We start from the raw sequence: 20,964 nt of genomic DNA on the forward strand, positions 1-20,964 counted from the left end.
CCATTCATCTCAGTGGGGCCGCAAAAAATGCGGGCAGCACATCGTGTACTGTCTGCATCCGTATGTCCTTTCGTTGGTACCGTGAAAAAATAGAACATGTCCTATTATTATCCATTTTACTGACAAGGATAGGACTGTTCTATAGAGAGTGGGACGTTTCGTTCTGCAAAATGCGGAATGCACACGAGTGGTATCCGTGCTTTGCGGAAACCGCAATTTGCGGTCCGCAAAGCTGGGAAACGGCCGTGTGCATGAGCCCTTAGGTATTTTGTGTAGTGTTTTGTTGGGCTTCCTCATGATTGATGAGTTGTGTTAATAATGTACATTAACTCCAGTGGGAAAAAACACACTGGAAAATAATTCCTGTAGATGTGATTTTATTTATATATATATATAATCATATCTATGGGAATTATTTTCCAGTTTGTACATACATACATACAAGTGTCTGGCCTTCAAAACTGGGCTAGTGTGAGTAGACAAGTGTTAATGCTGAAATAGGAGACACATATCCAAGTCCTCAGATTCTGGGAGTGTCCCTTGTGCATTTCACCTGTTTTAGACACCTATGTCTTCTCCACCTACAGCCTCAGGCTCACAGGGAGGAGAGACGGCAATCACGGAAGTCAGGTCTCTCCAGGGACACAGCTCTCACCCCAGACTCTCCTGGAAGACTGGACCCTCACAATATTGGGCAAATATTTGAGAAGCCACTGATAACAGAGGGCTGGCACATTCCGATTTACAGGTTTCTGGAGGGATCTGGTCAATACCTTGGAGGACCCCAAGGACTTAGCATTCCTATGGACAAGAAAGTGGCGTCAGGATGGTGACAAATCTTGAAGTTACTTGGTAACGACAGAAGTTAGACACTACAGATATGAAAGAGGAGGCAGACAATTCACGGATATAGCTGGATTTCATTCTGGTTCTCGGGAGAAGACGGGGATTTTCTCGAGGAGTTCAAGCCACTCCGAGCGCCTGGGACACTGACACCTCAAGATAATGGTAAGAGCTGATGCACAATTTAAGGTTACCTCCACTCGGTGCGTATTACACACACTTTTTTTCAGCATGGATTCTCGTGTGAAAAAACCGCATACAGTGAGAGCAAAGTGTATGGGGTTAGACAAATCTCATGTACAGGTGAAACTCGAAAAATTAGAATATTGTGCAAAAGTCCATTTATTTCAGTAATGCTACTTAAAAGGGATTGCATTAATGCAGCTTAAAATTTTGAATTTTGTGAAAAGGTTCAATATTCTAGGCTCATGGTGTCACACTCTAGTCTGCTAATTAATCCATACCCCCTGAGCAAAGGATACCTGAGATTGTGACTTTGGGGTTTCATAAGCTGTAAGCCATAATCATCCAAATTATAACAAATAAAGGCTTGAAATATCTCGCTTTGCATGTAATGAGTCTCTCATATATTAGTTTCACCTTTTAAGTTGCATTACTGAAATAAATGAACTTTGCACGATATTCTAATTTTTCGAGTTTCACCTGTAGACTTTGCTTTTTCCTTCCATGCAGAACTTGACCTGCCATGTGGATCAACCTTCTCAGTGGAAGTATGAGATCTACAGCAAAACCGCATCAAATCCACAAAAAAAGAAGCAAGTAATTGATACGGATTTGGTGCGTAAACGCACAGAAATCCACGCAAAATTTCTGCACCCGTGTGCAGGTAGTCTAAAGCCACCTGCACGTCAACGTGGGTGAACGCCCATAAGATCTGCATGAATTTCTGTGCGTTTCTGCAACATATCTGCCCCAAAAACCGCAATGTCTAACAGCACTTTTTGGTGTGGATTTGACGCGGTTTCGCTGCAGATCTTGACCTTCTATTGAAAAGGGTGAAATCTGGAAATCTAACGCTATTAAATTTGAAAAACGCATGGCAGGTCAATTTCTGCACAGAAACGATCATCTGCAAAGTGTACATGAGGTTAGGGTAATCTCAAGACAAAAAGAAAAGTAAAAGCTTTTTTTTTCCAGGTTTTTTATTATTATTATTATTTATTTTTTTAACTCCCATCAACTTTTACCTAAGGGAAAAAAAAAATGCCTGAAAGGACACCATAGGGGGAACATGCTTTATCAAAAGCACCAAAAATGCACAAACGCAACACAAAAATAAGCTGTTAAACCAGCCTTGGGGCTCATTCACACGACCACTGTTCGGCCTTTTCGTGCATTGGGGGCCGCAATTTGCGGTCCCCAATGCACGAGCACCATCCGTCTGGCTGCTGCGACGAATCCAGACCCATTCAGCTTGAATGGGTCCGTGATCCGTCCACACAGCAAACAAATAGAACATGTTTTTTGCAGTGCGGACCCTCAAAACAGATCTGACTTGATCAGCAGTGTGTTTTTTTTTTTTTTTTTTTTTGTGTTTTGCCATCTGGTATTAATAAAAAAAAATTTAGATAGGAAAGTATGTGCCCCCTGTAATGTTACTACCTCCATAGAGCTGTATGGGGGGGGAAAACATTGTTAAAAAAAAAAAGTCAAGTAAAAACACTATTAAAATGTAAAGCATTTTTTTGAAGCTGCAAAATAAAAACAATGGAGGCTTACAAAAGAAAGCTAGTAGGCAATGCGCAGCGTGCTCTCCATTCATCGCCATGGAATCGCCGAGCAAGGCGGTGAATGGAGGGTGGCCTCGCATGTGCAGTGTGCTCTGTTCACTCAGTGGGGCACTATTCTGGAGATGGGTATTGGTCTAAAGCAGGCATCCTCAAACTGCGGCCCTCCAGCTGTTGTAAAACTACAACTCCCACAATGCCCTGCTGTAAGCTGATAGCTGTAGGCTATTCGGGCATGCTGGGAGTTGTAGTTTTGCAACAGCTGGAGGGCCGCCGTTTGAGGATGCCTGGTCTAAAGGCTGGCACCCGCTCCTATCTGCCATTGATGACAAGTCCTAGTGATATACCATCAATGTCCCAGATGGGAATAGCCCTTTAATAAAGGGTAAAAATACACCAAAAAAAAAAAACATCAAAAATGGTGCACACAGACTGGAGTAGTGGATTTGCTTGATTTTGCACGCTATTTATTAAAAGTCGCACAGCAGATGATGAATGAGGTGAGGCGTCCCTTGTAGTTAAATTTCAATGAGAATGGTCTAATTAGTAGGCGCATGAAAAAAGGCAGATTTGTGCTGTGAAAAGTCGCACATTTGCCTGACAGTGCCCCTTTTGATGCAGAAAAAAGTCGCATTTCACCACTCCAAACTGACGAATAAAAATAAGCCAGCCCTCTAGTGGAGTAAAAATTAGACTATTTTGGCTCATTTCAGACATAAAAATAAATAAATAAAAAAGGAGCAACTACATGAATAGATAGAAAAAAAAGTCGCAAAATTTAGACAACTGCAAAATTTAGGGCTCATGCACACGGCCGTATCTATTGTGTGGTCCATAAAACACGGATCCGCAAAAAACATGGATGACGTCCGTGTGACATCCGTATTTTGCGGAATGGAACAGCTGGCCCCTAATACAACAGTCCTGTCCTTGTGCGCAATGCAGACAATAATAGGACATGTTCTATTTTTTTGCAGAACGGACATACTGAATGCACACGAAGTAACCTCTCGTTTTTTTTGCGGCCGGCCCCATTGAAGTGAATGGTTCTGCATGCTGGCTGCAAAAAAATGGACCTAACAAGGAAACAAAATACGTTTGTGTGCATGGGCCCTAAAACGTATTAGAATGTGTGGGCTCCGATGAGCCGAAGTTAGTTATTCTCGAGGTCGCGCGAGACTTCGTTAAATAACTTTGGTAGTTGATTTTTAAAGTGGAAAACCACTTTAAAACTTGAAACCAAACTCGGGTTCGATTCCGACTAGTACATCGGAACCAAAGCCAAGTTCAGTTTCAAGTTTTAAAGTGGTTTTCCACAAAGTCACACACAAATTCACAAATAACTGACTTCGGCTCCTCGGAGCCCATACATTCTAATACTGTACGGAGAAGGATCTCGGTACAGTATTAATCTGAAGTTTTGAATGAAGCGACTTCGGATGTAACATCTGAAGATCACTTTGCTCATCACTAATTATAATAAACGTTGTGAGGCAATGTAGTTGTACCTTTTTGTCGCCGTGTAGCCCTAGCCTAAAACAACATGTGTCACTGAGCAAGTTTTCAGACTCTACCGTAGGTGTAACAGGCCCTCTATAATGCGACCCAGGTGTAGGAATGCCGAGTGGTACAGTGCGGCCTAACATGTCTTTTTGTGTGTCACGGTGCTCCTACTTGGATACGGCTAGACCCCAGGCTTTGGCTCCGAAGCAATAAATAGGGGGAATTATTGAGGGATAAAAGAATAACTTGAGTCCAGACCTTGAGATGAAGTTCAATGGCAGCTTTACTTTGCATAAACATTCTCCAAAACGGTTTACAGGCTTTATCTTGGTTCCAGCAGGCTTTAGCATGAAACTGGCAGGCAAACTCCACTATGCTATATCTGTTTCTCTCTGACTCTGATGTACTGACAGGCTGGCTGTATAACTCAGCTTCTTCTGTATGCTGTACTTTCTCTCTGTAATCTGACTCTAAGTTATGCCACAGAACTTTCATCCAGGCTTTAAAGGGGTTGTCAGAGTTATTTTTTTGTTCTTTGTATGTTTCTAACTAGGCAAATGAAAGGACTTTACAATTGACTTACAGTTGCTGGTTTCTCAGATTTCACTGAGGGTCACATGACCTGTGATGTCAGCCTCTCTCCCTCCTCTGATGATGATTCCTGCACAAAGCCTGAGAGATCAGATATGAGTCTGTACACCAGACTCACTGGGCTGGCCACGCACACCCCCCCCCCCCCCCCCCTGCTCTGCCGTCCGCTGCTGCTCTCTGCCCTGTGTCTCCCTCCCACAGGATACTTTAGGAAAGATTAACCCCTTTAGGAGCACAGACTCAGGGCTGAAGGCTTTAGACTCAGGGCTGAAGGCTTTACTGAGTAGCTGCAGGCAGTGAGGAGACAAATGCTGGGCACAGGAGCTCACAGACTAGAGGAGTTCTGCATAAGAACAGGTAGGGAGAAGATCCTGTGTGTATCGGCAGTGTCATTGTATAGCTGGGACTTGTAGTCCTACACATACAACTCAGTATCCCAGCAGGCAGACATGTCACTCAGGGCAGCACTTATATTCACTCCCTTTGCAGAGCAGGGGGAGGGGCAGAGATTGTTGTTATTGCAGGTAAACAAAGGGCCAGAAGAGAACCAGGGAAATGAGGAAATATAATTTTTCTTACCTAAAACTAGCTTGGCTTAGTTATATATTGCTGCCCATCAGATTTACAGTGCTATATTTTTCTTTCCATAACAAGGACAACCCCTTTAGGCTTTGGCCTCCATGGCCAGCAGGGCTTGGGGTGCTCTGGCTGGCATGGGCACGTCCTTCCCCTAAAAGGGGGTAAGCTGAGCTGACTCCTACTAACTAGTCTCCTCCCTTCTTTAGAGAGAGGGTTATAATGGAAAGAAGGGTTCCATTCTCCCTAAGTGTAGCTCTGCCATGCTTGCTGCCACCCTCTGATGAACCAGGCAAATTATATGATAACATAACAGTTGCAAAATAGGAAATGCACATTGTGAATGACTTGGAAATAAATACACAGGTTGGCACTAGTTTAACCATAGAAGATAGTAGCAAGATGCAGAAGTGGTATTGCCACTCTGGGGCGTTACATAGGTAGAGAGTAGTGTCACCGACGTAAGTGCTAGTCAGGCATACAATGTACAGCGCTGACAGCCGCAAAACCAGCCGGTGTCTGATAGGGACCTCACCTGCGTGCTGCATATAGCCGCATCTATATCGCTACTGTCGGCTACAGGCATACCATTTAATGGGATTAAGCAGGGAATTGAGGCACGTACGTTGTGGCATTTTTGACACTCCGTATTAACTTTATGAGCAATATAATTAATAGGGTGCAGAAAGGTTAAGGGCTTTTTATATATATAATATACGCCCCTTACTATTCTTTATACCATGGGTGTCAAACATGCGGCCCGCAATGAATATCTTTGCGGCCCGGCAGTCTAGTATCTATCTCTGAACATGAGCGCGCTGCTATCGGCGCGCTCATGTTCTCTCAGCAGCACGGGGAGAAGGAAGCTGTCCTCCCTCCCCCCTGTGCTGCTGCCGCTGCCACCAATGAGAAGAGAGGGGGGGGGGAGGGGCGGGCGCACTGCGCCACCAATGAGGAGAGAGGGGCGGGCGCACTGAGCCACCAATGATAGGACTATTCCCATTTCCCACACAGAGCGGCGCCCAGCGATGTCTCAGCACTCACCATTAGTCCTGGGCGCCGCTCCGTTCGCCCGCAGTGCCCCATTACTGTCTCCTCTCCTGCTCCACATGCTGCTGATTACTATCGGAGCGATGGGAGGAGACATCAGCTTCACTAGTGGGCGTTCCTTCTCCCTGCGCTGCGATTGGACAGCGCTACAGCCAGGAAGAAGGAACGCCCACTAGTGAAGCTGATGTCTCCTCCCATCGCTCCAATAGTAATCAGCAGCATGTGGAGCAGGAGAGGAGACAGTAATGGAGCACTGCAGGCGAACGGAGCGGCGAACAGAACTAATGGTGAGTGCTGAGACATCGCTGGGCGCCGCTCTGTGTGGCCTGATAGTAAGAGTCAGTCTTTAACACAATACAGGAGGCGGGTGGCGGCAGCAGAATCGCATTGCCGGCACCCTGCCGCTGACAGGGAGCTGCGATCAGAGGCAGTTAACCCCTTAGGTGCCGCACCTGAGGGGTTAACTGCTGATCTGCCAGTACCAGCCTCCTGTATAAAGGGGAAATTTATCATTGGTGGTGCAGTGTGCCCCCCTCAACCCCCCATCCCATTAAAATCATTGGTGGCACAGTGCGCCAGCCCCTCTCAACCCCCCCAGTATTAAAGAGGACCTTTCACTGATTCTTACCCTATGAACTAAGTATACAGCCATGTGGAGCGGCGCCCGGGGATCTCACTGCACTTACTATTATCCCCAGGCGCCGCTCCGTTCTCCTGCTATGCCCTCCTGTATCTCCGTTCCCTAAGTTATAGTAGGCGGAGTCTGCCCTAGCGCTGGCCAATTGCATTGCAGAGCTCACAGCCTGGGAGAAAATAACCTCCCAGGCTGTGAGCTCTGCTCTGCGATTGGCCAGCGCTAGGGCAGACTCCGCCTACCATAACTTAGGGACTGGTATCTCCGCCTACTATAACTTAGTGAGCGGAGATACCGGAGGACATAGCAGGAGAACGGAGCGGCGCCCGGGGATAATAGTAAGTGCAGTGAGATCCCCGGGCGCCGCTCTACATATCTGTATAGTTAGTTCATAGGGTAAGAATCGGTGAAAGGTCCTCTTTAAAATCATTGGTGGCAGTGGCCACAGGGACCTCTCCCCTCCCCCTCATTGGTGGTGCAGTGGCAGCTTCTGATCGGAGCCCCAGCTGTGTAAGCCTGGGGCTCCGATCAGTTACCATGGCAGCCAGGACGCTACAGAAGCCCTGGTTGCCATGGTAACATCCCTGATGCTGTGTGCACAAGGCACAGAGCAGCAGGGACAGTGTGAAGTCCTATTCACCCTAATAGAGCTGAATAGGACAAGGGATGAAAGATCCCAGGTTCTCGCCCCTAAGGCTACTTTCACACTTGCGTTCAGAGCGGATCCGTCCGAGACGGATCCACTCATATAATGCAGACGGTGGATCCGTTCAGAACGGATCCGTCTGCATTATATTGTAAAAAAAATTATTTTTTTTTGATGCGGCCCACATAAACTTAAATATTTTTTTTTTTGGCCCATGTTAGCCTTTGAGTTTGACATGCTTGCTTTATACCCTAACAGCCTGCATTGATATTTTGTGGGTCCAGGAGCCCTGATTTTATTTAAGTGGTTACAAATAAAACAATTTTTTGTTTCATTCTTAACATTCTTGTCTGGCTGAGATTCTTAACCAAAAATAGGCACAAACACTATAATAAATGTGCCCCTATGTGCTTGTCTAAGGACCTTCACACGGGCAGATAATTGCCCGGACAAATAGCTGCGTTATCGCCTGGATGAGTAGCGCGGCTTTTATTGCGCACATGTCCTGCTTACACAAGGAGATGTGCAGTAAACAAAAGATAAAACATCTGATTCGCTGACAAGCGAACATTTCCTCGTCTGTCCGCTGATCAAAAGGTCGTTTTACCTTGGGTCAATGATCAGAAAACGAACATTTCGGCATCCCGCACCCCGGCAATCAGCTGTTCTGCAGTACTGTAGCTGCGGCACTCCATAGCTCAGTCCGTTGTGTAGTAGATGGAGCTGGTTACTGCAGAGCTGCGCAGCATCCTCTACACAACGGACGGAGTGGTTCTAGCGCTGCCCTCCGAACAGCTGATCGGCAGGAGTACGGAATGTCAGGTCCAGGTTGATCTGATGTTATTGGCATATCCTGAGGATGGTCCATCAATGATCAGAATATTGGAAAATCGCCCAGATTTTTTAAAAATTTATTTTTGTCTTTTTAATATGCCCTCCCAGCGGAAACTGTGAAGAGAGCTATACTTGGGGTGGGTTTAAATGGCGTTTTATACCTTCATTTAACGGATGGGAAAAAACGTGATGTAAACACACCATTACCTGCTCCCCACTGCTCCGATTTGGCTCCACTGGAGGAGGACATTTAAAAAAATTAAATAATATTGGACATCCATTGTAAGTCTCCAAGCTCGCAGACATAATACAGAACCCGTGAGGCTTTTAGAGGGTCACTGAGCTTTCACAAAACTTTCATATGTGATAACGACATATCAAAGGTTTTGACCGGTGGGGTCTGAGCCCCCCACGATTGCTAGAAGGAGGAGAGAATCGGTCGCATATTGCGCTCTCTCTCCCTGCTGCAGGAGACGCAAGCAAGACAAGGCCATAGACTTTCCATCTCCAGCAGCGAGGAGAAGGTGCACAATATACAGGCATCTCTTTCTCCTCATTGTAGTGATCGGTGGGGTATCGGCAGTCAGACCCCCCCACCAATACAACCTTCGATATACACTGCTCAAAAAAATAAAGGGAACACTTAAACAACACAATGTAACTCCAAGTCAATCACACTTCTGTGAAATCAAACTGTCCACTTAGGAAGCAACACTGAGTGACAATCAATTTCACATGCTGTTGTGAAAATGGGATAGACAACATGTGGAAATTATAGGCAATTAGCAAGACACCCCCAATAAAGGAGTGGTTCTGCAGGTGGTGAACACAGACCACTTCTCAGTTCCTATGCTTCCTGGCTGATGTTTTGCTGGCGGTGCTTTCACTCTAGTGGTAGCATGAGACGGAGTCTACAACCCACACAAGTGGCTCAGGTAGTGCAGCTTATCCAGGATGGCACATCAATGCGAGCTGTGGCAAGAAGGTTTGCTGTGTCTGTCAGCGTAGTGTCCAGAGCATGGAGGCGCTACCAGGAGACAGGCCAGTACATCAGGAGACGTGGATGAGGCCGTAGGAGGGCAACAACCCAGCAGCAGGACCGCTACCTCCGCCTTTGTGCAAGGAGGAACAGGAGGAGCACTGCCAGAGCCCTGCAAAATGACCTCCAGCAGGCCACAAATGTGCATGTGTCTGCTCAAACGGTCAGAAACAGACTCCATGAGGGTGATATGAGGGCCCGACGTCCACAGGTGGGGGTTGTGCTTACAGCCCAACACCATGCAAGACGTTTGCCATTTGCCAGAGAACACCAAGATTGGCAAATTCGCCATTGGCGTCCTGTGCTCTTCACAGATGAAAGCAGGTTCACACTGAGCACATGTGACAGACGTGACAGAGTCTTGAGACGCCGTGGAGAATGTTCTGCTGCCTGCAACATCCTCCAGCATGACCGGTTTGGCATTGGGTCAGTAATGGTGTGGGGTGGCGTTTCTTTGGAGGGCCACACAGCCCTCCATGTGCTCGCCAGAGGTAGCCTGACTGCCATTAGGTACCGAGATGAGATCCTCAGACCCCTTGTGAGACCATATGCTGGTGCGGTTGGCCCTGGGTTCCTCCTAATGCAAGACAATGCTAGACCTCATGTGGCTGGAGTGTGTCAGCAGTTCCTGCAAGATGAAGGCATTGATGCTATGGACTGGCCCGCCCGTTCCCCAGACCTGAATCCAATTGAGCACATCTGGGACATCATGTCTCGCTCTCTCCACAAACGTCATGTTGCACCACAGACTGTCCAGGAGTTGGCAGATGCTTTAGTCCAGGTCTGGGAGGAGATCCCTCAGGAGACCCTCCGTCACCTCATCAGGAGCATGTACAGGCGTTGTAGGGAGGTCATACAGGCACGTGGAGGCCACACACTACTGAGCCTCATTTTGACTTGTTTTAAGGACATTACATCAAAGTTGGATCAGCCTGTAGTGTGTTTTTCCACTTTAATTTTGAGTGTGACTCCAAATCCAGACCTCCATGGGTTGAAAAATTTGATTTCCATCTTTTTATTTTTCTGTGATTTTGTTGTCAGCACCTTCAACTATGTAAAGAACAAAGTATTTCAGAAAAATATTTAATTAATTCAGATCTAGGATGTGTTATTTTTGTGTTCCCTTTTATTTTTTTGAGCAGTGTATATCACTACTAGGGATGAGCGAATCGTCTTCGGATGAAACATCCGAAGTCGGTTCGCATAAAACTTTGTTCCAATACTGTACGGACCAGAAGCAACGTATAGTATTAGAATGTATTGGCTCCGATGATCCGAAGTTATTGCTTCGCGAAGTCTTGCGTGCCTTCACGCAATAACTTCATTCATTAATTTGTACTGTAAAAAACCATTTCCCGAACTGTGATGGGAATACCCCTTTAACTTTAATGGGAGCCAGTGGAGATCCGGCCACAACCCTGCCGTATTGACCCATTGGCTTTGTTAGTGTTCAGTCGGGGAACTTGTTTGTACACTTGAACGTCATCTGGATGGTAAAATCCTTTGTCTGAACGAGCACTTATCCCCGGTGTTGCATCAGTTAATAATTGCAGTTTTCCCTTGATAAGGAGAGAATTCCCCTCACGTACAATAAACTATTGCCAGTAAGCTGGATATCAGTCCGCCCGGTTGTAAATTGTAATGATTAACGCTGTTAAGCGACTACAGCAAATCTGCCAATTACTTATCGTAGACTGTGTGTTTGCGAGCGAAGTGACCAACGCAGCAGGAATTTGAGAGGAGCCTTCATGCTATTCATGTACGTAACGTATACCGTATGTCACCGGCTGGCCTGCCCGTCAGAAACACACCCAATAAACTAGGATCAAGGTCATCAATTACTGTACATGTGGCAGGTAGCTTTATGTCAAAAAGTAGGGGGGAGGTTTGTCAAACTGGTGTAAAGTAGAACTGGCTTAGTTGCCCATAGAAACCAATCAGATTCCACCTTTCATTTTTCACACCTCCTTTGGAAAATGAAAGGTGGAATCTGATTGGTTGTTATGGGCAACTAAACCAGTTTTACCTTTACACCAGTTTGATAAATCTCCTCCTATGTTTTTGCTGGATGCTTGTGTGGGGAGTGTTTTACATATAGCCCCGGGTTACCAGCCTCCGGTAAATTTACACAGAGATTTATCAAACTGGTGTAACTGGCTTAGTTGCCCATAGCAACCAATCAGATTCCACCTTTCATTTTTCAGAGCTCTTTTGGAAAATGAAAGGTGGAATTTGATTGGTTGCTATGGGCAAGTAAGCCAGTTGTACTTTAAACCCGTTTGATAAATCTCAATTATATTTCCGAAAAATAGGGGACTAAGAGGTGTTCCAGGATTTATATATTGATGATTTATCCACAGGATGGGGTCATCAATATCTGGTCGTTGGGGCCACAGCCGGTCCCCTCAATCAGCTCTAGAGGCAGCCATGCTCCAGTGAGTGCTGCAGCCTTTTCTTAGGCCAGTGAAGTCACGTTCATCGGTCACATGACCTAGGCGAAGCTCGGTTTTATTTAAGTGAATGGGCCTGAGCTGCAATATCAAGCATGACCACTATACAACATATGGCGCTGTGAAGAGGCAGCAACACTCGCCTGAGCAGCGCGGCTCCGTACAACAGCTGATCGGTGGGTGTGCCGGGAGTCAGACTCCCTCCTATCAAATATTGATGACCTATCTTGAGGATAAGCCATCAATATTGGAGTCCCAGAAAGCCTTTTAGGCTAGAGCTACCCCCGACTTGTCGTCACCAAAAAGTTGTGTGACATTTTTTTTAAATAATAATAGTCAATGGGGTCACACTACGACATGGTGCGTCTGCAACACGACTTTTTGTGCGACTGTCATGTCGCAGTGCGACACCGTTGACTATCATTATAAAAAATGTTGCAGTGTAGCCCTAGCCTTAGACAATCTGATGAATCTGTGATATTTGGAGAACCTTGTGCCGCCTACTGTGACTGTAATTATCATCATGTTACAATTCACAGCCACTAATAGGTTTATTTTACTCTTAGTTATAGACATGTCGTATATTACCTACTCTTCGGTAGTCCGGCTAGCAAACCCTCCTCCTGTATAGAATAGCATAGTATACAACCTTATTCTATGCTGAGGCATGGACAGGGGTGCACCTAGCCATTCTGCTGCCTGAGGCAAAAACTGAAACGGTGCCCCCCCTTCCTCCAATGCCAATTTCTTAACCTAACCCCTTGTCCCATGGCCCCTCCGCTGCCCCTACCTGGTGCTGCCTGAGGCAATAGCCTCATCGGGCCTCATTGGTGGTGCACCGCTGGGCATGGAGCAGAAAACATATACCGAGATGCATATATATTTTTTTTTCATCATGGGAGTCAATGGGTAACATATGCCACTGTATGCAATGTATGCAGATTCAAGGGCATCTGTCAGCAGTTTTGTGCCTATGACACTGGCTGACCTGTTACATGTGCACTTGGCAGCTGAAGGCATCTGTGTTGGTCCCATGTTCCTATGTGCCCGCATTGCTGAGAAAAAGGATGTTTTAATATATGCAAATGAGCCTCTAGGAGCAACGGGGGCGTTTCCCTTACCCCTTGATGATCAGCTCTGTCTGCAACTGCCCTCTTCACTTTGATTGACAAGGCCAGACAGTGAAAACGTCATCACACCTGGCCCTGTCAATCAAAGTGGATAGGGTGCAGAGAGAGCAGAGCCTCTAGGTGTAGCGACAACGCCCGAGTTGCTCCCAGAGGCTCATTTGCATATATTAAAATATCATTTTTCTCAGCGATGCGGGCACATATGAACATGGGACCAACACAGATGCCTTCAGCTGCCAAGCGCACATGTAACGGGTCAGCCAGTGTCATAGGTACAAATCTGCAGACAGATGCCCTTTAACAGCGGCAATGCAATAGGAATATGAGTCACTTACATTAGTGAACAGTAGGTCTAATGCTCTGTTGTCCTTTGTTGAGCAAACCACATATTGTGTAAGTTTACGCAGTACAGAGGAAGCAGACACCTGGTTAAGATCCCAGGAATTTGGATATTGAGTTAGCATTTTAGCAATGGCATCTGATAATGTATCTTACACCATAATAACATCAGCAATTGGAGGGATATACAATTACAGGACATTTCCTTGGTAAATAATCCCAACCACCAACATTTCTATCTTCTTACAGCAGTGGCGTCAGCAAATGTCCTTTCATAATGTTCCCTATTACACCATTGCTGATTAACATGTAACACCAGATTTCCTCCTTCCTTCTCTTTTCCACTGACTACCAAATCTCTATCTGCTCTTAAAAGATGAAAACCTGGTACGGACATGTTGAAATCTGGGATATCGGGATGTAGCTAGGTCTCGGTTAGGCCTCATGCACACGACCATTGTTCTGGTCCGCATCCGAGCCGCAGTTTTTGAGGCTCGGGTGCGGACCCATTCACTTGAATGGGGCCGCAAAAGATGCGGACAGCACTCCGCGTGCTATCCGCATCCGTTGCTCCGTTACGTATCCCCGCAAAAAAAAATATAACATGTCCTATTCTTGTCCGTTTTGCGGACAAGAATAGGCATTTCTACAATGAGCCGCCCGTTCCTTTCCGCAAATTGCGGAAGGCACACGGGCGGCTTCCGTGTTTTGCAGATCCGCAATTTGCGGATCCCAAAAAACGGAACGGTCGTGTGCATGAGGCCTTAACCAAAGTAAGCTTCATTCCCTAAAAACCTGCCAATTCATCAGCTTTTGTTTCCAAGGGATTGCACATTTTCATTCTGAAAATCAAGATCAAGTGAACTTTTGCCTCTCTGCTCCATGGGAGGTTTCTGTCCTTCCTGAGTTAGAGGTTGTCCAAGCGGTGCTAAGTGATGGCCACTCCTCAGGATAGACCACCACTAGCTGATCGGTGAGGGGATTGCATGGTGTCGGACTCCCAATCAGCCGTTCAGGTGTAGCTCCATTGCTGAAAGCAGACAGCTCTCTCAACCTTGTAGTGGATAGCGCTTGTCCCATTGACTTCAACTTCACAGTCACAGTGCTCTCCACTAGGAAGTTGACAGAGTGGAATTCTTAGTTTAATCTGTATATAGCTGTACCCCTTCGGGGAAGAGGTCAGAAGCTCCTCCTACGAAGGGATGGCTAGCATAGGGACCTAATTGGAGTTTTCCCGATCAAATCTCTGACTGCTTTAGCTGAAAATCAGTGATGTTAGTACCTTCATTCTGGATGTAGTCAGGACTAAAGTTGGTATATGATGTTCTTTATCCTTTGTATTCAGATAAGTGCAAAAGAAGGACATTATATCGCTATATGTATATACTATTGTACTTATTATATTTAATAAAATCATATTATTAACCTTCATTTGAAGTGTAGTTTTAGTTTCAGTTAAGAGTCTCTCACTAAAGAGTATTCGAGCCTCAAGTCTTGCTCTTCTAGATAGAGCATAGATCTATCCTGAGGATAGGCCAGGGATGGCAAACTGCGGCTCTCCAGCTGTTGTAAAACTACAAATCCCATCGTGCCCCGCTGTAGGCTGATAGCTGTAGGCAGACTGGGCATACTGGGAGTTGTAGTTTTACAACAGCTGGAGAGCCGCAGTTTGCCCATCCCTGGCCGATAGGCCATCACTTAAGCTTGGACAACCCTTTCAACACAATACCACAGCTGACATGGGCGAGCAGTTCTTGGCCATGTCTAAGCCTCTGCATGGCTGTGTGGTGAGGACGTACCCTACCGAGAAGAGGTGCTTCTGCCCCTTTCTTCCAGCAATTGATGAGGTCTCAGCATTCAGGTCTCCACCAATCAAAACTCCTGAGGATATCTGTCACGATCAGTGTGGGGGGGGGGAAACTCCACACTGAACACAGGAGGGAAGGGGAACAGTAACTGGGCCTGGAAACTAGGGAAGGAAAAGATCACCTCCTAAACAACCCTAATCCGGGCCCTAACTACCTATCAATATGAATAGACCTTGAAGGTAGGAATATTCATATGCAGGATACCTAGGCCCTTATTTCCCAAAAAGGTCCTGGAATAAGGTTAGGACCAGAGACAATCCATTCCTCCCCAGATGGACGAATGTAAGTCTGTCTCAGGCCCAGATACAATAGGGAATATAACAAACACAATACAATAAGAAAAGAAAAGACAAGCCTTAACGTAAAGTAGAAAACTGGCAACTCCAGAAGCACCACAGATTACAACCGACCAGCTAGTAAGAAGACAGGAAGAAAATCTATAAACCGCACCTCCAAGAGTGAGAAGCGGCTACTTATGGGGAAGGCAAATTACCAACAAGCAGCACCTGAAGCAAGGGGTGTGGCATTCACCAAAACACAGACACAATAAGATCCACAAGGAACTTGTAAATTTAACCCATGTGTTGCCAGTCTCTCTGATCTCCTGGTACCTGCCACGGGAACGTCCGTGACAATGTCAATATGGCATGCCAAATGTTTTCTGCAAGTGCAGTTACGCTTTAAAATGGATTAGGAATGTGCTGAAAGCAGAGAAATACAATGCAGCTGGACAGCCATCAAGCTGTGCCATAGAATGTGTCGGCAGATAAGAACCATTTGGCCCATCTAGTCTGCCCAATATTTGGCCCATCTAGTCTGCCATTATTTAAAAAATTTTCAAATGAATTTAACTGGAACCATTTCAGCCGTGACAGCCTTTGGTATTTAAAATCACATGAAAATTTATTTAATCATACAAAGCTATTCACAGAAATATTCCCTTTCCAAGGGGAAATAATCCAACAATAATCCACAAGACAGCTGATACTGCAAATATGGTGGCGCTTGCCTCATGATACAGTATGATGCTCGGTACCTTCTGTTCTGGAGGTAACCAATACATTGGTTGCTATTTAGAATTAGTGACTTTTAAAAATACCTTTATTAGTGATAAAGTGGGTATAGGTATGTATATACCAACAGAGTGTGCTACAATTTCAAAAGGATTAAATATAAATTTCTTTTGACAGGGGAGTAGTGACCCCTAAACAGAACATATATTAGTGATACAAAATGTCGGTAGACTTAGACAGTTCGAGGATCATATCAAAAATGAGACAGGGTCTGAGGAAAGGGCAGGGCAGACACAATGCTTACCCTAAAACAGCCCTAAAAGACTGCTCAGCCCAGGGTAACCTCCTGATGGTGGGGGTTCCCTGTCCCCGAACCTAAGACTAACAAATCCCTAGATTGACCCTAGCCAGGGAAAAAATAGATGGTATGCAAAAACAATAATGGGGATAAATCGGGAATGGAGGGTGGTTCAAAATAAATGTGGTCACCACCTGCCCATTTCCGAAAATCAAAAATACAGGTTATACAGACAGTATCAGAGTGGAAGGGGGTCCAGATACTGAGGAGATCACCAATACGCACGTTTTAAAATATGCACATCTTATTACATCCACCTCGACGCGTTTCACCTGTAAACAATCAGGCTCATCAGGAGGTAGGTAGAAATTTGGACTGGGTCCAGCTAAGATATAGATGTGATCGATGATACAAGGGCGATAGTGTAAATAGAATGATACTTAGCTACAGATGTTCAGTATGGAAGGCTTAGATACAGCATTACCAGAAGGCATGATGATTATAGCCACAATGGAGATACCTAAAACAATGTATATATAAAAAGAGGACACTTAGATATAGAGAAAAAAACTCATCACAGCTCAGGGGATAACAGTCACAATAAACAAAAAAATAAATAAAAAAAAAAAAAATTATTTCGAGACCTATAAAGACTTACATGATATTAATGCTGGCCATTAGCTCCCCCAGTAGCCTGTGTTGGGCCCAGGTGCAGAGCCAGTGGAAATTCAACCCATTTATAGGGTCTGATTCATGCGTCCGGGCGCCGGAAGAACACTTCCGGTTTCCTGGAACGCATGGTGGAACGCAATGGGGCTTCCGGCCAAACGTCACTTCCGGCGCCGTGGAACGCATCGTGAACCGCATATGGCTCGATGCCGGCGCCGGAGGACAGCAGGGGCCATGCTGTTCAGGTGAATAGGAGCACAGGGGGTTTGTATATTGTTATTAAGAGCTATGAAAAACCATGTCCAGAATACAAAAAAAGTGCCAACCGATAAATGATGTAACCTGGGGGCACAGGAGACCCTCAGGAACAGCCCCCCAAAAGACAAATATGTATCACACAACGAACGATATATAATAATAGCAGATGTCAATCATGATACAGACTACATAGAAACCTGCCTCTAGAATAATATTGATAAGAATAAGAGGTGACAGGTAGTATTTAAAGATATGGGGAGTCAATTTTTTATACCCCATTAATAACATAGTGCTTTTCGCACTGATAGGCGCAGAAGCCATGGGTCACATACCAGTAATACTGAAAACAATTACTCAGGAACGTCAATATTAACACAGACAAGGAGGATATTAAATAAAACATGCAAAATTGAGTCTTTCATTGAGACCGAGGGGGGACTGGGATTGAAAACGATAAATCCAGGAGGACTCTTTTTGAAGAATCCTTCTGTCCCAGTCGCCCCTCCTCTCAGAAAAGGGGACCACCTCCAAAACCGAAAAACGAGCCAGCCTCACATCACCTTGGTGGCAACTATTAAAGTGATGGGCCACAGGAGTATCTTTGGATTTTTTAATATCATTTAGATGTTCACAGATTCTTCTCCGTAATTCCCTCTTAGTCTTGCCAATGTAGTCCAATGGGCAACTACACTGGCAAATATAGACTATGCCTTTGGTTTTGCAGTTGGCGAAGTCACGGATCGCAAAGGATCGTTGAGTCACCGAGCAAATTATTGATTTGGATGTGTTGATGGAATTGCAAGCTTTGCAGGAACCGCATTTGAAAACACTGAGGGGCCTACGGTCTAACCAAGTGCCTTCTCTCTTTGGGCCCTCATAATGGCTATGGACTAGCCGGTCTCGTAGGCTTCTCCCTTTACGGTAAGTTACCTGAGGATAACTCCTAATTACCTGTGTGAGGTCAGGGTCCATAGTTAAAATTGCCCAGTGCCTTCTAAGTATGGATACCACTTCCCCGTTCCCAGAGTCAAAGGTGGAGATGAGACGTATCAAATTATCATCCGTGTCTCTACTTCTTGGTATTAGAAGTTCTTCTCTTTTCTTTGACTCTGCGAACTGAAAGGAGTCCCTCAGGATCTTTGAGGGATAACCCCTTTCTCTCAATCTCTTCCTGAGTTTTCCTGACTCTTGATAAAAGTTACCCCCCGAGGAACAATTCCTACGAACCCGCAGGTATTGTCCCCTTGGGATCCCCTTTTTGACCGCGGTAGGGTGGTGGCTCTCCCAGTGGAGGATACTATTGGTTGCCGTGGGTTTCCGGAAAACCGAGGTGTTTAAGGTACCCTCCACTTTAGTCACCACCACGTCCAAAAAGGTGATCTGTTCTAGTTGGGTTTCATAGGTAAAACTCAGGCCGATGTCATTATGATTGAGGGTATCGATAAAGCTGTGAAAAGCTGGAATGCTTCCTTCCCAGATCAAAAAGACATCGTCAATATAACGAGTCCAAAAAGAGATGTTTTCACTCCACCAGGGGTGCTGATCTGGGAAGACGACGGTATCCTCCCACCAGCCCAGGAGGAGATTCGCATAGGTGGGGGCACAGGAATTCCCCATTGCGGTCCCCCTGAGCTGGTGGTAGAAGGAGCCGTTAAACAAAAAGAAGTTATGAGTAAGGATATATTCCAGTAATTGCAAGATAAAACCATTATGTGCAATAAACTGGGTTCCTCTCGTATTTAAAAAATAATTCACAGCTATGATTCCTTTATCGTGTGGAATCGAGGTATAAAGCGATTCCACATCGATGCTTGCCAAGATACTTTTCGGATTTATCGTGAGGGTTTAAATTTTACGGAGAAAATCCATGGTATCACGGGTGAACGATGGTAAACTAGAGACAAAGTCGCGGAGTACCTTATCAAGGTAGATTCCCAGGGCCGGATTAAGAGCATCATGGGCCTGGTGCTGAGGATTTTGCTGGGCCTTTTTATGGAACTGCACTCAGTGTCTTAATTACATATATATTTTATCGATACCATTAAAGTATTTTGTTCCTGCAACTACCCCTTCATTTGGCTTCTATCTTGGCAACATGGAGGGGGACCACGGGTGGGGCACCCTCAGGGCACTATAGTGTCAGGAAAACCGCTTTGTTTTCCTGACACTATAGTGATCATTTAACATGACTATGAAGATTACTGTTTTCTAGCTGCTGTGGACTGTGGACAACAGCAGCTAGAAACAGTAATTTTCATAGAGCTGTGTTATGATTTATGGACACAGCACTCAGTATGCTTAGCCAGTCAGATAGAAGGCTGGCTAAGCATGCTGAGAGCTGTGTCTAAATAACATACCACATTAAAGGGATTTTGTCACCAGGTTTCACCCGTCAGCTAAAAATATGCTGATGTTCAGGGCGTCTTCACGATTCCTAATGTGGGCTTATAAATGTCATCTGTGGGCTTATTTAGCTAAAAAACAGCTTTTACTAACCTGTCAGTCAAACAAATAAGGTGCCCAAGGGGATGTTAATGAATGCAAGGTGTCGGCCGCACCCGCCGCCGTTCGTGCCCAGCGCCGCCTTTGCGGACTTCTGCGCCGCCTCCTAATCCTCTGTGCAGCCTCTCGCTCTCCCTCCCTCCCCCCTCCTCCTGCTGTAAGATCTTGCGCATACAGGGGTTGAGCGAAGTGCCGGCGCATGCGCACTTCGCTGTAAGAAGCCAAATGGAGAAGTCTGCACGGGCGCATCAGGCAGAGCCCTGTGCGCAAGCGCGAGATCTTACAGCAGAAGGAGGGGGGAGGGAGGGAGAGCGAGAGGCGGCACAGAGGATTAGGAGGCGGTGCAGAAGTCCGGAAAGGCGGCGCTGGGCACGAACGGCGGTGGGTGCGGCGGGCATCTTGCACCCATTAACATTCCTTTGGGCACCTTATTTGTTTGACTGACAGGTTAGTAAAAGCTGTTTTTTAGCTAAATAAGCCCACAGATGACATTTATAAGCCCACATTAGGAATCGTGAAGACGCCCTGAACATCAGCATATTTTTAGCTGACAGGGGTCAAACCTGGTGACAGAATCCCTTTAAAGAAATTACTGTTTCTAGCTGCTGTGGACTGTGGACTGTGGACTAGCAGCTAGAAACAGTAATTTCTTTAATGTGTTATGTTATTTAGACTGAGCTCTCAGCATGCTTAGCCAGTCAGTAATTTCCATAGTGCTGTTCTGATTTATGGACACAGCTCTCAGCATGCTTAGCCAGCCTTCTATCTGGCTGTGCTTCTTGAGAGTCACAGTCCACAGGCTCAGAAACAGCCAGATAGAAGGCTGGCTAAGCATGCTGAGAGCTGTGTCCATAAATCAGAACAGCACTATGATTGCCCTCCCTTCCAACTGGATGAGTTTATCTGATACCTGCCCTGCTCCAGAAGCTCCTGCTGTCTCACGGGCTGGTGTGGCTGAGCGCTGTGGGCCGTG

At 45.8% G+C, this 20,964-nt stretch overlaps 1 protein-coding gene across 2 annotated transcripts in view; it reads left to right on the plus strand.

Moving 5' to 3' along the window:
• The first annotated feature begins 614 nt into the window (after positions 1-614).
• Positions 615-20,964, plus strand: part of ANO9 (anoctamin 9) — an 86,321-nt gene continuing 65,971 nt past the window's right edge. For both annotated transcript variants that reach the window (XM_040410285.1, XM_040410286.1), the window contains exon 1: positions 615-1,008. In XM_040410285.1, the coding sequence (XP_040266219.1) occupies positions 1,006-1,008 (3 nt within the window). In that variant the 5' untranslated portion in view covers positions 615-1,005. The remainder of the gene's footprint in view (positions 1,009-20,964) is intronic.

The sequence above is a fragment of the Bufo bufo genome, chromosome 10, assembly GCF_905171765.1.
Source record: "Bufo bufo chromosome 10, aBufBuf1.1, whole genome shotgun sequence".
In the NCBI taxonomy this organism is placed as follows: Eukaryota; Metazoa; Chordata; class Amphibia; order Anura; family Bufonidae; genus Bufo; species Bufo bufo.